Source organism: Diabrotica virgifera, chromosome 4, assembly GCF_917563875.1.
Source record: "Diabrotica virgifera virgifera chromosome 4, PGI_DIABVI_V3a".
Taxonomy (NCBI): Eukaryota; Metazoa; Arthropoda; class Insecta; order Coleoptera; family Chrysomelidae; genus Diabrotica; species Diabrotica virgifera.
The window spans coordinates 176,507,121-176,523,375 of NC_065446.1; the positions used below are offsets into that span (position 1 = coordinate 176,507,121).

Below are 16,255 nucleotides of genomic sequence, written 5' to 3' on the forward strand. Positions count from 1 at the left end.
AATTAGCTTGTCTTCATTTCTGAAGTATAGTGTAGTGTCTATATGAAATTAAGCAAACTTTGGTCCAATGTCTTCTCCTGTTTGGGATGCAGGTCTTCAAACTGATCTGTATTTCGCATGACATCACATAATAAATAATGGTCCCTAGTGATAGATACAAAATGTTCATGTACTAGTATAGAGCTTATCTCTCTGTGTTTTTATGATTGTTAATTATTATTAGTATTTATAATCTGCTACATTTATAATAATTTACTTCAGATAGCTTTATTTCAAGGTAAATTCATATTCATTTTTGTCTTTGTAGCTCATCATCAATCAGCCCTTTGCATCCACTGCTGGATATAGGCCTCCCCTATTTCCCTCCACTGTCTTATGTCCTGGGCACTTAAAATCCAATTAGTGGTCTTCCTCTACTTCTTTTATAAGCCTCAACCCTCAGCTAAGCTAAGCTCAACCCTCAGCTATATTGACCCCAGAAATTCACTGACAATTAGGACTGACCAAATGTGGTTTTTTTGGCTGAAGCTGAAGGTGACTAAAAATATATTAAATGATAAAAATTTAAATCATGTGCATTATATTTTTATTAACTGATAGGTGACAAACAAAAATATTAAAATATTAAAAAACCATTCGGCTTCGGTCAAAACCAAGCCGAACGTTTTAATACATTTTGACCGAAAGTGGCCCAAGCTGATGCCGAATCCGATTAATCGGTCTGACAATACCTCGCAAAATAACCTTGTATTCAAATCTGGTTTGTGAATGTTGGCCATCTTGTCTGTAGCAACTCAGAAAGGCTGCACACATTCATGTTGCCTTGAACCAGGTTGTTTAACCAAGATGTTCTTCCTGGACCCCAAATATTTTTCCCTGTAGGAAGGCATATCTGGATTCATTTTGCATAATGTGTCTGAAGCGCTTTAGCTTTTGGGAAATGATGGTGTTGAATAATAGAAATAGCAAATTTGCGTATGTCTGGACACAGATTCATTATCATTTATGGTGTCTATTTTAATATATAATTAGCAGATAACAAGACACTATTATATTTTTAGTTATTTAACTATTTCGTAGCAAAAAAACAGAGTTAGATTATGCAAAGTTTTATAGGCTATTTATACAGTAAGAGCCACCATAGTAGACACATAGGAACATTGAGCTATTACAGTTCTGGAGCCTTCACTTGTTGCAATGTTTATTTTTATGTCAAGTGACGTTTAGAACGTCAAAAAATGTATAGAAACTGAATATTAACATAGAAAGTTGACAAATCATAGATCAGCTGTATTAAATACAGCTGATCTAATTTTGACGTTTATAGTTGTCATTTTATTAAAGTTGTAAAAACTTAAAAGTATTGTACTATTCTTGGTGTTTGAAGAAAATTATTTTAAAACAGAGTAATAATACTATTAACTAATGTATTTTTTGTATCAAAAAACAATGATTTTGAATAGTTTCTTGACGGTAACATGACAGGTATGAAAGTCACATCTGAGAACGGACCGGATTAGCCCATAAGCATAGCAATTAGGTACATACCCATGTGTCTAGTACGGTGACTCTTACTGTATAGTATAGACTAAATTTTGTACACATGAGTATATTATGTAAATAATACCTATATCATTGCTTTTACTTAGATAAAAGATTAATTATTATTTTCTTATTTTACAGGATACCCTTTACTCTTATGTAACCAAACAAGCTGAAACCTTCCTGAAGGAGTCATGGGAAGAACAAGAAGTAAAAGATGCAGTCAAACTTATCAAAGATGATCTTGATCAAGAAGCAGCCATTCCACTCATTAAAGAGCTGACTGAGAAAAACAGTGATAATGAAGGCTTGAAAAAAGTACAGGGACTGATTTATAAAAAAGGCTACAAGAATGGTGAATTGAAAGCACAGTATGTATTCTAAATAACAGATCATATGTTTGTATAAAAAGGTGAATGCTGTCTAAACTTTTTAAAGATTTTATAATATACATAGATATTTACTTGATCTTAGCATCTGAAGCATAGTATTCGAATAATTTCTTGTATATAGTTAACTTCTAATATTATAGTACATTAAGGTATAAAATGTTTGACTATTTTAATCCAGATTAATCAATCATCTTGCATCTTATTAAGTGAACCGGTCATTTGGAAAACAACCTAAGTCTATATTTGGGGTAAAATGACTTTTTGATACCAGATTCAGATTCGTTTATTCATGTCAATAACACAAGTGTTTAACACATGTCAAATAAAATTACACAAAGATTTGGACGCATTACAAATTAAAAAGATGCACAATACGACTAAGAGTATTAATAACATTAAATACTAACATTAAAATCACATTAAATTTGATTACATTAACAATGGACATTGCTTAAAGTCATAAAATCCTAAAATTTAAATGCAAGAAATTCCTCATTACTATAAAAAACATTTTCTAACAAAATATCTTTAATTGTACTCTTAAATTGATTTAATGGAAGACACTTTAAACTATCTGGAAGTTTGTTTAAAAATTTAATAGCCCAGTATCCTGGCCCAGTTTGACACCTCCTCAATCTCCAGTAGGCTGGCACGAGATGGTGTTTATATCGGGTGTCATGTTGGTGTATGTTCTCATGGGTTTCAAAGTGCGCCCCTCCCCTCTTGATAAACATTAGGTTCTCATTTATATATAGAGATGGAACAGTGAGAATTCTTAGGGACTTATATGCTTGCCTACAATCATCCCTATACCAAAGACCAGCAAGAACTCTAACTGCCTTACGCTGCCAACCAAAGACTGTCAACATTTCTGCTGAATGACCCCAGACTAAAATGGCATAGGCTAGATGAGACTGAAAAATTGCATGGTACACTGTTATTAAGACTTTATGTGAAACATTAGATGCCAGATCCCTGAGTACAAACAGATTTTTTGCTAGCTTTTTACTTAGACTGTTGATATGTTCACCCCATTGAAGCTTGGGATCTAATAATACACCCAGAAATCTGACACTGCTCATACCATCATTTACATTCTGTGTGTCTCTGAGAGAAAAAACAACTCTGTTGGTTTTTGCTGCATTGAGCAGTAATCGGTTTACGCAAAACCATTCATTGGTCACTGACTGTGCAGACATAGAACCCTCAAGCGACTCCCCAAGTGTATCAGTTGTAAAAGACACTGTGGTGTCATCGGCGAAGAGTGTGTACTTTGCATTTGTGTTAATGCTCGTAAGGTCATTAATATAAATTAGAAAGAGAATGGGTCCCAGAACAGAGCCCTGGGGAACCCCAATATTAACAACACTCTTTCCCGATAACACCCCAGAGACCCTCACAACCTGTGTTCTGTTTTCTAAGTAAGATTGAACTAGTTTTACACTGTAAGGACAGAAGTTGTATTTTTTGAGTTTTTGCAAGAGCATTCCATGATCTACACAGTCAAATGCCTTGCTCAAGTCACAAGACAGAACAGTATTAAACTGCAACCTATGAAAGGTGTCTACAATATGTGATGTCCAGTATGCCAAGTACTGTGGATTTGTCCTTTCTAAAACCGAACTGAGAGTCTGAGAAATAGTTATTATTTTCAAAAAATGTGGTTATTTGTACTGCCATAGCTTTTTCAACAATTTTAGAGATTATTGGAAGCAGCGAAACAGGTCTATAGTTTTCTGGATTCTTAACGTCCCCTTTTTTATAAATTGGTGTAACAATTGCTTTTTTAAGGACTGATGGAAATTTATTTTCTTTAAAGCATAGATTTATTAGTTTAGTGAGTGGGCTTATAATAATATTTTTAATTATTTTAATAAGGTTAACATTAAATCCATATATATCATGGCTATTTTTATTCTTTAAGCTGTTCATTATATCCCTCGTTTGATTAAAGGTAATTTCAAGAAATGAAAAGGTGTTTGTATGATTGACATAATTAATTTTATTAATAAAGTCAATATTTAATTTTGGAATGTCTTTAACTATATTAGTGGCAATTTGGGAAAAATAATCATTGAACTGGTTTGGCATGATCTTGTGATCTTCTAATGAAGACCCTGATTTTCCTCGATATTTGTTTATCATGTTCCACATGGTTTTCTGTGGATTTTTTGAATTTAATATTATTTGGTCATTTGACCTCACTTTGGCTTTCTTAATTTTATTTTTATATTGATTTCTGAATTGTTTAAGTATATGATGGTTATTATCATTTTTATGTTGCCTATAAAATTCTTCTAAAAATTTTAGATGTTCCCCCATTGCCTGTAGGTCATTTGTAAACCATGTGATTTTTTCAGATTGGTCTGATCTTACTCTATATTTTTTTTTGTGAAAAAGATTCTAAAAAACAACTTTCAAGAATATTCATAAAGTGACAGAATTTTAATTCAACATCAGTGTTATCTTCATAGATAAAATCCCAGTTTACTTCCGATACTTTGCTGAAAAATATGTTCTTACCTTTTTCAGTTATAGGCCTAATAAGCATAGTTGTCTCAGTAAAACCTGTAACCTTTTTTTGAATCTCAAATTTGACAATCTGGCCTTTGTGATCTGAAAAACCAGTCTCAAAAACCTCAGCAGAGTACAGGGGCAATCCAGGATCCATGAAAATGTTATCAAGACACTTATTACCCCTTGTCGATTCATTTATAGTCTTGACTAGGTGAAAACCTTCAAGAACGCCTTGAAGTTTACGGACACTTGCATTGTCAACAAGAAAGTCCACATTGAAGTCCCCAGCAACAAGGACTTGTTTATTTGGGCTTAATGTGCCTAGAACTCCTTCAAGAGAGTCCAAAAAGATGTCAAACGGGCCAGAGGGGCTATGGTATACTGCTAAAACTAACAAGTTAAAATCTTTTAGACATATACAACAATATTCTATACAAAAATCAATTATAAAAGTGTCATTATTAACAACATTAAAACATATAGTATTTTTGACGAAGATCGCAGAACCCCCTCCTCTATTTTGTGACCTTGCCGTGTAGTTGGCCAATCTGTAGCCCTCAATATGGACTGTTTGGATTTCCTCGTCTGCCAGCCAGTGTTCTGTAAGGCATGACGATTTCATGATTGAACTCAACCATTCCACCCAAAAACAAATCAAGTTACTGTTTAAAATAAGTCAGTATGTTTTTCGGTCAGTTCGAAAACAACATAATGTCCTTATCCATATCAATGTATGTCATTATCCATATCAACATAAATCCTCGTTCATAATCTTAATAATCTTATAAGTTTAACCTCGTAGTTTTCGTATTATTCTCGAACATGCCTCTGCTCTCTGCATATTATTTTTTCATTGTTCACTGGTAATCTTATATTTTCACTGGGTAGTAACACTGATAATCTTATATTTGCAAAATTTCAAAATGTGTTTAATTCGTAGAACAATTTTAACATTTGTTTTTAATACAGATTTTAGTCCTCTACAAATAGTTTCTCATGACTTTTGATGAAAAATAATTTAGGCTGGCAGGAATTCAACAGTTTAGAACTTCCCATTGAGTTTCCTATGATGACTGATTTGACAATTCATCGCCCAGTATATGATAATGTTCTAGAAAATTTTGATTGCATATCGTGCAAACAGACAATAAAATTGAATGCATTTAATAATTTAATGGGATGGGATTCTGCAGAATTGCTCAATATATACAAAGTAGAATTTAAAAAAAAACTTCTAGAACCATTATTACGATTTACATAATATAAATATTATAATTTATGTAAGGTAGATAAACCATATCGTCTACTTCATATCAAATTGAAATTTTGTATACCAGGAATAAACCTAAAAATGGTGTTAAAAATATTTCTGACTATAAAAATTGTAATGTGTGCAGCAGACTATTGAGAGAATGTCACATTTCGATATTGCCTGGGCCTATATGGACTTTTTCATCATTAGGTACTTAGTTAGAAAGTGATCGTGGTAACAAATTATTCATTGTAAATAAAACAAACTGTGTTTGATTTTAATGTATATCTATTTATATACGACTGTTTATCCGAACTCCTGAGTTGTCATGTAAAAACTCGATTGAAAATACCTAAACATAAGCTTATTGTCCTTTCTATGAAAAATAAACACGAGATTAACAAACGGTCAGAGGGAGGTGAATCTACAACCAATTTATCCAATGAATACAAAGTTGGTAGCCTGGTATGACGGATAAAAAAACAAAAGACAAACATAAGTAACTTTAGTGCTGGCTTAATTCTTCTGACGGATCCACAAATCGTAATACGATAAAACTTGCCATAAATACGGATTTAGATGATGATGTATATAAGCGGTTTACTCAAAAATTAAAAAAAATATCCAGGGGAGAACCTATTTCTCCTCCCAAGATCCCAGGGAGTTTTAACTTTGTTGCATATAGTTTGTGATGCCAAACTGACACCAAGAATCAAAGGGCCCCGCAACACTCCTTATGGAAAAGTGGTCCCGATCAAATTTAACAAAAGTTTGGTCAATGATACTTCTTGATGTGTAGACTAAAAAAGTCCATGGGACCTGGGTCTGTTCATTTTGTTGCAAATAGCACTTTTTTGTTCAATTTCTATCCCATTTGTCACTAAAGATATACTGCCCTACTAAGAAAGAACCCCGTATCTCCACTATAGCTTGTCTTGAGAAAAACGCGAATAGTCATTTTTGGCGTTTACGGGGAAACTATTTCCTTTCATAAAATATTTAGAAATGTAAAATATGGGGTTTCCTCTATGTGAATATATTATATAAATCATAATTATTCATATGGTGCAAATATCTCAAATTTTGAAGATACGGGGTTCTTTCTTAGTAGGGCAGTATACATGTATGTATGTAAGTATGTAAAGATGTATGTAAATAATGCTTTCATTCGCCTATGGATAAATAGTATTCCTATATCAATACAGTTCGATTATCCGAAAAAATCAATTTTCCGAACACCCCTGTCCCCCAATTAGACACTCTACTGTAGTTGAATTCTCCCTCTAATTGTGTAACAATTTGTAAAACTTTAGACATTTCGACATGTATTACAACATTTACTCAAAAGTTGTGTTGTTTGGTCTAAATGATTGTATAGAATGTAGAAATGTTATAGAATACCAATAATGCAAATGAGTATATCATGTAGGAAATATTTAGGAATTGCAATGTGACTAATATATTTATTGTTCCCTCTAGTGTATTTCCTGATGTTGTCCCTGCTTTGGAGTCCTGGGCCAAATCTCGTAAAATCGCTATATATTCAACTGGCAGCTTAGAATCTCAACAACTCCTATTCACTCATACCACTGAAGGAGATGTATCTGCACACATTTCCAAATATTTTGATCAAAGTACTGGATCCAAGACAGAGTCTGCTAGTTATGAAACTATCTCCAAGGAATTAGAAGTTAAACCCGAAGAAATTCTATTTATCACAGATAGTGTTGATGGTAAGTAATATAATTAGCTAAACTGTGCTTCAGAGAAAACGGACCAAACACAAAAAAAACGGAAATTTTATATTTTTTTATATATTTCTCAATTTTCTTTTATATTTGATTTATGTTAAATGAATTATAACATGTATGTACCTAGAAGCTAAATTGATATGTTCAGAGGATAAACTAATTTGCAAAACCAATTAAACCATAAAATTTTCAGAGCTTATTATTTACAAATCAACAAAGCTTTGTGGAATTGATAGTTTTTTTGAGAGCTGTGTGAACTATTGTATTGGTCTAAAGAGTTTCTGAGATATCTTAGTATTACACTAACTTTACAGTGTATTGTATTTCCTAATAACGGTGGAAACATATTGAAAATTTGTTCAGATTGTTGCATTGCTGGAAAATGGAGCAACCCAAAGGGATGTGCTAAGACAATTGAATGTTAGTCTTTCAACTGTTACAGAACTTATTAACGATTTATCAAGAGAAGGTCGCATTCTCACTATTGCTGCATTGTGAAACCGCATGCAAACTGCTAGAATGTTCCCAAAGACACATTCAGCAAGCCCAAGGACCAGTAATTCGCATTTCTACTGTTCACCGAAGGTTACGAGAACAGGGTTTGACAGATTGCAATCCAGCAACAGGGCCATTACTTACTGCTGCTCACAAAAAACACAGACTTGCATTTGCCTGGAGACTTACATCAATTGGAAAATAGACGATTAAAGGTAGTCAAAATAAGGTCTACAGAAGGGCTCGGGAACATTGTGCTGTCTGCACTCTGTCACAATGGGTCGCTTTTGGTGGTGGTTCAGTACTGATTTAGGCAGTGGATTTTTTTGAGGCTTACACAGATCTCGTCTTGATTGAGATGGGGCGCATTAACAGCGCACAAACATACAATACAGTATGTCCCTGTAAGTTGTATCCACATGGAAAACTTTTTATTATTCATTTTACTAAAAAAGTTATTCTTTATAAAAAGTTCTGCATGGTCAAAAACCCAAGATTCAACCATCAGATATCAAATTTTATGAATGTTATATGAGGTATGTCAAAAAGTTTGAATTTCACTCAAGAGTAAAATAGCTTTATTTTTCACACTATTGAAAATTGCTATTATGAAAAGTTGTTTGGAATTAAAAACTATATTCTAATATGCAATTACATCCTTCTAATTGAAAAAAAGTCTTTTTGAAAAATTATAGATAACTATTTCAGTTACTTCAATTCTGATAACTCTTTTATGATTCATTTTATGAAAAAGAGATTCTTAATAAAAAGTTCTGGATGGTCTAAAACATAAAATACAACCATCTTACATCAAATTTTATCAATTTTATACAAGGTATGCCAAAAAAGGTAAATTTAGATCAAAAGTAAAGTACCTTTATGGTTTAGAATATTTCAATTAGAAGGATGTAATTACATACTCAAACATAGTTTTTAATTCTAAATAACTTTTCATAATAACAATTTTTGATATGTATTGTGAAAAATAAACGTATTTTACTCTTTAAGGGAAATTAATATTTTTGAAATACCTCATATAAAATTGATAAAATTTGACGTAAGATGGTTGTATTTTAGGTTTTAGACCATGCAGAACTTTTTATTAAGAATCACTTTTTTTTCATAAAATTAATAATAGTTTTATAATTTAAAAAAAAATTCAATTAGAAGGATGTAATTGCATACTAGAATATAGTTTTTAATTCCAAACAACTTTTCATAATAGCAATTTTCAATATTGTGAAAAATAAAGCTACTTTACTCTTGAGTGAAATTCAAAACTTTTTGACATACCTCGTATAATATTCAAAAATTTTATATTTGATGGTTAAATCTTAGGTTTCGGACCATGCAGAGCTTTTTATGAAGAATAACTTTTTTTCGTAAAATTAATAATAAAAAAGTTTTCCATATGGATACAACTTACAGGGACATACTGTGTAACAGAGATCCTACAACATCATGTGATGCCATATTCTGGGTTTATTGACAATGGTGTTCTACTAATGCAAGATAATGCGAGACCACACACTGCAAGGATGGTAACACACTATCTTTAAGATACTGATTTTCCAAAAATGGACTGGCCTTCTTAAACTACAGACCTTAATCCTATTGAGCATATAGGAAACCTTCTCAAAAGGCATATAAGATGTCGTATACCTGCTCCATCAACGAGTAAAGAGCTTTCGAATTGCTCTCATTGAGGAATGAACCACTTTTTCCCAAAGGGACATTCAAAACGTGATCAGTTCTATGCCAAATCGAATGATGAGTATCATCCAGAACCATAGTGGCAACACACATTATTGAAATTAGTGATACTTACCTTTTCTTGGCTTTATAATTCAATTACATATTGTTATAACTGTAACAGTACGAAGAAATTTTCAATACATTTATTATTTTTACAAATTTTTCCTTACTTTCCATTTTTTACTAATGATAATGTGGGGTTATGTGCTACAAGAGTAACTGAATCAATACACAATAGACATAGATTTATAATACTCTAGATTGCGCCTTACGATCTTAAAATGGGTGACGGTTGCGACAGAGATAAATGAGCCTATTTGGTCGGTAGTCTCTTTCTAATTCAAGGGGAGTATCGACGACGTCACTGTCCTACTCTGTCGTCGAGTATTTTAGATGGTTTGACAGTTCGAGCGGATGGCGACGAGAACTGGTCGTTTGTCTTCGGACGTGGATAATCCTGGTTCGAATCCCATACCAATCTTTACTTTTTTATTTTTAATTTAATCAATATTGCGTTTATTAGATATTATTACATCTCTAAAATAAATCTATGCAAAGAAATATATAACAAATAAGAAAAACTGTGTAGGTACCTATAGATTTTAAAAAATATAAAAGCCAATGTTATTTTTTTTAATAAGTTAATGGTAGAATAGTATAAAGTAATTAAAAATATTCGTAAAAAATTACCAATAATTAATATCAACATAATGTACCATCGATTTATTAATTGAATCGGTCATTTCAAAAACAACACGAGTCACATAATATTCCTAATTTTACAGAAGAGCAAAGAAAACTTAACTATATAGTCGAAAGATGGATGAAATGGATGCCATCAAAATTCAGAGTTATATTGTAGTTTTGTTCCTAATGTTTTTACTGGACTGGTGTCGTTTTTGCACACAACGTTTATCTTAAAGGAGTCTATTCCTCTCAAAAAGTTAGTTTCTCAAAATTGTGGACTTTGCTGTTTTTGAAATGACCGATTCAATTATAAGTAATTAGACATTATTTTTATTTATGAAACTATTGTTACAATTTTTTAAAAAAGTAGAAGCAAAACAAATATTATTCACATCATTCGAATAAGGACGAATTTATATTAATAACGAATGACTTTTATTTTACTATGCAGTTCACAAATTATGTATTCCAATATTAACTTACTATACACAGGTACTACATTTATTATCTGCTAGATTTACTTAGGTCCATTTTTCAGAAGTAAAAATATCTAATAAACGCAATATTGATTAAATAAAAATAAAAAAGGTAAAGTTGGTATGGGATTCGAACCACCATTATCCACGTCCGAAGACCAAAGACCATTTCTCGTCACCACCCGCTCCAACTGTCAACAAATATTACTCGATAAAGTGGGATAGTCACGTCGTCGATATTCCCCTTAAATTAAAAAGAGACTACCGACCAAATAGGCTCATTTATCTCTGTCGCAACCGTCACCCATTTTAAGATCGCAGGGCGCAATCTAGAGTATTATATATCTATGACAATAGATGATGTAATTTGATATAAATGTGGTAAAAAATTTCTAAAATTTTATGGGTGGCCTGTTTTCTCTGACGCTCAGTGTATATTACTGTAATAAGCTGCCTAATCTTATGCTTTCAATAAACATAAAGTAGAATCTGTGCAAAACAGAATCACATGAACAGAAACAAATTTTCCGCTTTGGCCAAGTTCGATTTTTATGCATTATAATTAGCAAATCTCCAAATTTCTGACATTTTTTTCTGGAACGAGTCATATCTACACTAGGGATACTTCAAGCAATTGGCTTAGTGTACCTCATAGAGAAATAAAAATAAGAGAGTGCTTGATTCCATAGATGTGATCGGCACAGTGTGACGTCACATGCTAGCTACTCAATGAACTACTCAACTAAGCAACCAGAATGGGGAAAGCGGGAAATTTAAAATAATTATATATTTCCCTCGGAACTTTTCAGTAAAATAGGATGGGAAAAAAACTACACGCATTTTATTTTTATATTTTTATTGATATTTAATCTACCCACTTTTTTGAAAACACTGTCACTGTCTTTTGTCACAGTACTAGTTTTTTATTTATATGTACACTATGTATACCATAGTCTGTTATCACTTGTGTAATTCCAATTTGTACTGTATTATCAGCTTAACAGATAAGAGTATTAGAAAGTACCTGAAAAAAAAATAATATAAATGACTCGAAAACATGGAATTAACATTACTGTATGGTCCATTAACCGTTATGTCTAAAGGTGGGAAACAATCAATACAATGTAAATTTTTAGGTTAATATCGCTAAATTTCCCAGATCGACTAGTTTAATGTCTTTTTATCTCACAACTTAATATGTTTTCCTTCTTTTGTGCTATTTTGCCAGTTATTAGCACGCTCATCACTGTATAAGCTCCACACTAACACGTGATGACCCTGTTCTTTGGCTCTAGTATACTCAAGGCTCTTGTACCGGGTGGCCAACTAAGAACGGCCGTCGGCTATATCTCAGAAACGGATTATGTCAGAGCTTCGGGATAAAAAATTTTATGACAAAAGTGACCTCGAGAAAAGCCTGGAAATTATTTTTAGAATTGTAGGTCTACCGCTAGATGGCGCAATTTAAACAGAAAAATTTAAAAAGGAAAATTTGACAAAATTTTACCAATTAACAGGCATTCAAAATACGATCATCTTATTCTTCATAAAATTATGCGTATATTTTGTAATACAAGTTTTGGTCAATCTTTTAAAATAAGAGGTAGGGGAGAGTGGGAACCTTGTTACGGAAAAGTGCTTGTAAGTCCGGTTCTGCTTAACCGATCTTTACAAATTTGGTCTTGTTGTAAACAGCTCTTTACTGGCAATGTAGGAGTTATAATGTCGAAGCAACCTAATATGTTTGGTACCTGCTAGAGGGCGCTATTTAATTTTTATTTTAAATCTAGTTTTCCTTGAAAAATATTAAATAGAAACATACCGTTTTATTATCAGATTATAAAAGAAGAATAAATTAGCAATAAAATACCGAAAACAGCATGTCGATATCTTCTTCCAATCCGGAGATATCTTAAAAAACGTGTTAAATGGGAGAAACTTTTATGCATATTCTAATTTCGACTTATTATGTTACTATATTATTAGGTAAGTAGGTATATTGTACCACCATTTATCTTATGAATCAAGGACTGATGAAAAGTATTAGGAAACTATTACCTAAGTCGATTAATCAGTAACAGTCAAATTATTACACTTCAGTAATAAGTATAAAATAAATTGCCCTTTACATACCTACAAGCAAGGCTATGATTAACAAATGAATATCGCTTCTAATGTCAAAACTTTTAATGGCGTTGTAATTGTGTCTATTGTTTATGTTGTTACCTTTTTAATTAATTACATTCGTTAATATAAATATAAAAATATGATTATTACAAATGAAGAAGCTTTTGACATGTTGGCAGTTTATTTTGAATGTATGAGAAATGCCACTGTTGCTGCTAGAGTATATGCACAGCAGTATCCCAACAGACGACATCACGGTAGACGAGTTTTTATTCGAATCGCACAACGTTTACGTACGACAGGAAGTGTGCATTTACCTTTGCATCGAAGACGTCGTATAGGTCGCACTGAGGAAAATGTAATAAACGTTTTAGCGTTTATAAATGTAAACCCCCATTTAAGCACAAGAGCTATCGCCAGAAGTTTGGGAATAAGTCGAACCACTGTCCAAAATATTTTAAGAGACCACAGGTAACTTTAGTAAATCATATTCGTTTACTTTATTCGCAATTAGAATACGCCATAATTTTTATATTTCATCCAATATTTGAATGATAGTTTGTAAATATTTATATTTTCCACATTTTGCAAAATTTTAATTATCTCAAAATTTACTATTTTAGATTGCATCCATATCACCTTGTCCTACACCAACATTTAAATGCTGAAGATTTCGATACCAGGCTGGATTATTGTAACTGGCTACTAAATATGATAGACGACAACCCCGAATTACTTTCAAGTATTATGTGGTCAGATGAGGCTACATTTCGTAGTGATGGCCATGTAAATCGCCATAATATGCATTACTGGTCTGAAACGAATCCCCATTGGATGCAGGAGGTTCGGCATCAGGGTCGTTGGTCTGTTAATGTATGGTGCGGTATTCTAGGTGGACAAATAATTGGACCATATTTTTTTAATGAAAATTTGAATGGAGAAAATTATTTAGATTTTCTAATGAACCAATTGCCACTACTTTTAGAAGACGTACCATTAGCAACTCGTCGAGACATGATTTTTCAGCATGATGGGTGCCCAGCACATTACTATAGAGGTGTTCGGAATTTCTTAGACCAAACCTATCCTGATAGGTGGATAGGACGTGGAAGCCTATTTGCTTGGCCAGCAAGGTCCCCCGACCTAACGTGTTTGGATTTTTATTTGTGGGGAAGAATAAAAGAGATAGTTTTTATTAATAGACCTACGACAAGGGATAATATGATTCAAAGAATACGAGATGCAATACAAAGCATCCCAGTAGCAGAAATTGAAGCTTCCGTTTTATCCACTCGTCGGAGACTTTTGTCTTGTATTGCAAATGATGGACAACATTTTGAGCACCTTGGGCGCCATTAGTCTTAGTTTTTTCTCAGTAATTACTATTTTGGAATTTACTTAGGTACTTAGTTTGTGTATTATTGGTAGTAGGTAAGTATAAATTTTAATTTATGTAGTTAAAAGCCAATTGTATCTGAGCATTTTTTTTTATAATTTATGATTTACAATGTATTGTTATTGTAAATTAATGTAATTTGTAAGACCTATGCAATTATTAGTTAAGTTAGTGGGTTTATAACTACTGTTAAGTTAAGCATAAAAGTTTCTCCCATTTAACACGTTTTTTAAGATATCTCCGGATTGGAAGAAGATATCGACATGCTGTTTTCGGTATTTTATTGCTAATTTATTCTTCTTTTATAATCTGATAATAAAACGGTATGTTTCTATTTAATATTTTTCAAGGAAAACTAGATTTAAAATAAAAATTAAATAGCGCCCTCTAGCAGGTACCAAACATATTAGGTTGCTTCGACATTATAACTCCTACATTGCCAGTAAAGAGCTGTTTACAACAAGACCAAATTTGTAAAGATCGGTTAAGCAGAACCGGACTTACAAGCACTTTTCCGTAACAAGGTTCCCACTCTCCCCTACCTCTTATTTTAAAAGATTGACCAAAACTTGTATTACAAAATATACGCATAATTTTATGAAGAATAAGATGATCGTATTTTGAATGCCTGTTAATTGGTAAAATTTTGTCAAATTTTCCTTTTTAAATTTTTCTGTTTAAATTGCGCCATCTAGCGGTAGACCTACAATTCTAAAAATAATTTCCAGGCTTTTCTCGAGGTCACTTTTGTCATAAAATTTTTTATCCCGAAGCTCTGACATAATCCGTTTCTGAGATATAGCCGACGGCCGTTCTTAGTTGGCCACCCGGTACTTATATTAATGTAACATTGAACTCCCTTAGTAACAGTAAGTTCGTTGGAAGCTGCCTTATTGTGCCCAATATTAGCTTGTAGGGTCCTGATTGGGATCGTTCAGAATAATTTAGGACATACCGCTCTGTTAATTCCCCCTACATTTATCTCTCATTTCTGAGTCTCTTCTGGCAATTTGTTTTTGTGCTCTGTCTATTTTAGTTGCATTAGTTAAGACAAAATACTGGCAGGTAAGACAATGGGCCCATACCCTGACAAGTCTATAATCCGTCAAAGTTCACCAGCTGTAATTTTTATTTTATTCCTATCACAGTAGAGCGTCGATAATCCGAACCCTGGTAATCCGAACGCAAAAAAAATTATAAAATTAAAAAATATGATCGCGGCCCGAATTTTTGGATTTAATATGACAATATGGACAAAATATGACCGCGGATTTTTGTTTTGTTTATGCAGAAATACATACAATATATTTGTTTATTATGCAGGTGTTTTATTCCTTGTAACTTAAACGTATGTACATATGTACTATGTTTAATAGCTTTGTATGTATTTTGAACATATGTTCGATAATCCGAACTACCCCTGTACCAATTAGTTCGGATTATTGACGCTCTACTGTACTTAACTTTTACTTTGTTTCTGAAATTGATTTCTTGCTAAATTATATCAAATTGGTTGATATTCCAGCGTACCATTTGGTCATTATGTAAAAAAATCTTAACAATTGAATTTATGGTAACCTGTAAATACTTTGTTTAACAAAAAGTATATTATTTTTCAGAGGCGAAAGCTGCTAAAACTGCTGGGTTATCTTCTGTCCTAATTACTAGAGATGGTAATGATGCTTTACCCGAAGAAGCTTCCAAAGATTTCCCTGTTATATCCAGTTTCCAGGATGTTGTATTTGACAAATCAGTAAAACGTAAAAATGAAGAGGAGAGTGCACCAACAGAGGTTCGTTCAAACAAATCTAGAAAACACAAGTAGATATTATTTTACTTTTCTAGTAGATATATTTTAAGGTTTC

At 32.5% G+C, this 16,255-nt stretch overlaps 1 protein-coding gene across 1 annotated transcript in view; it reads left to right on the plus strand.

Moving 5' to 3' along the window:
• Positions 1–16,255, plus strand: part of LOC126883260 (enolase-phosphatase E1) — a 102,576-nt gene that overhangs the window by 62,986 nt on the left and 23,335 nt on the right. The window contains exons 2-4 of the mRNA XM_050648571.1: positions 1,684–1,913; positions 7,183–7,436; positions 16,010–16,182. Coding sequence (XP_050504528.1) covers positions 1,684–1,913; positions 7,183–7,436; positions 16,010–16,182 — 657 coding nt within the window. The remainder of the gene's footprint in view (positions 1–1,683; positions 1,914–7,182; positions 7,437–16,009; positions 16,183–16,255) is intronic.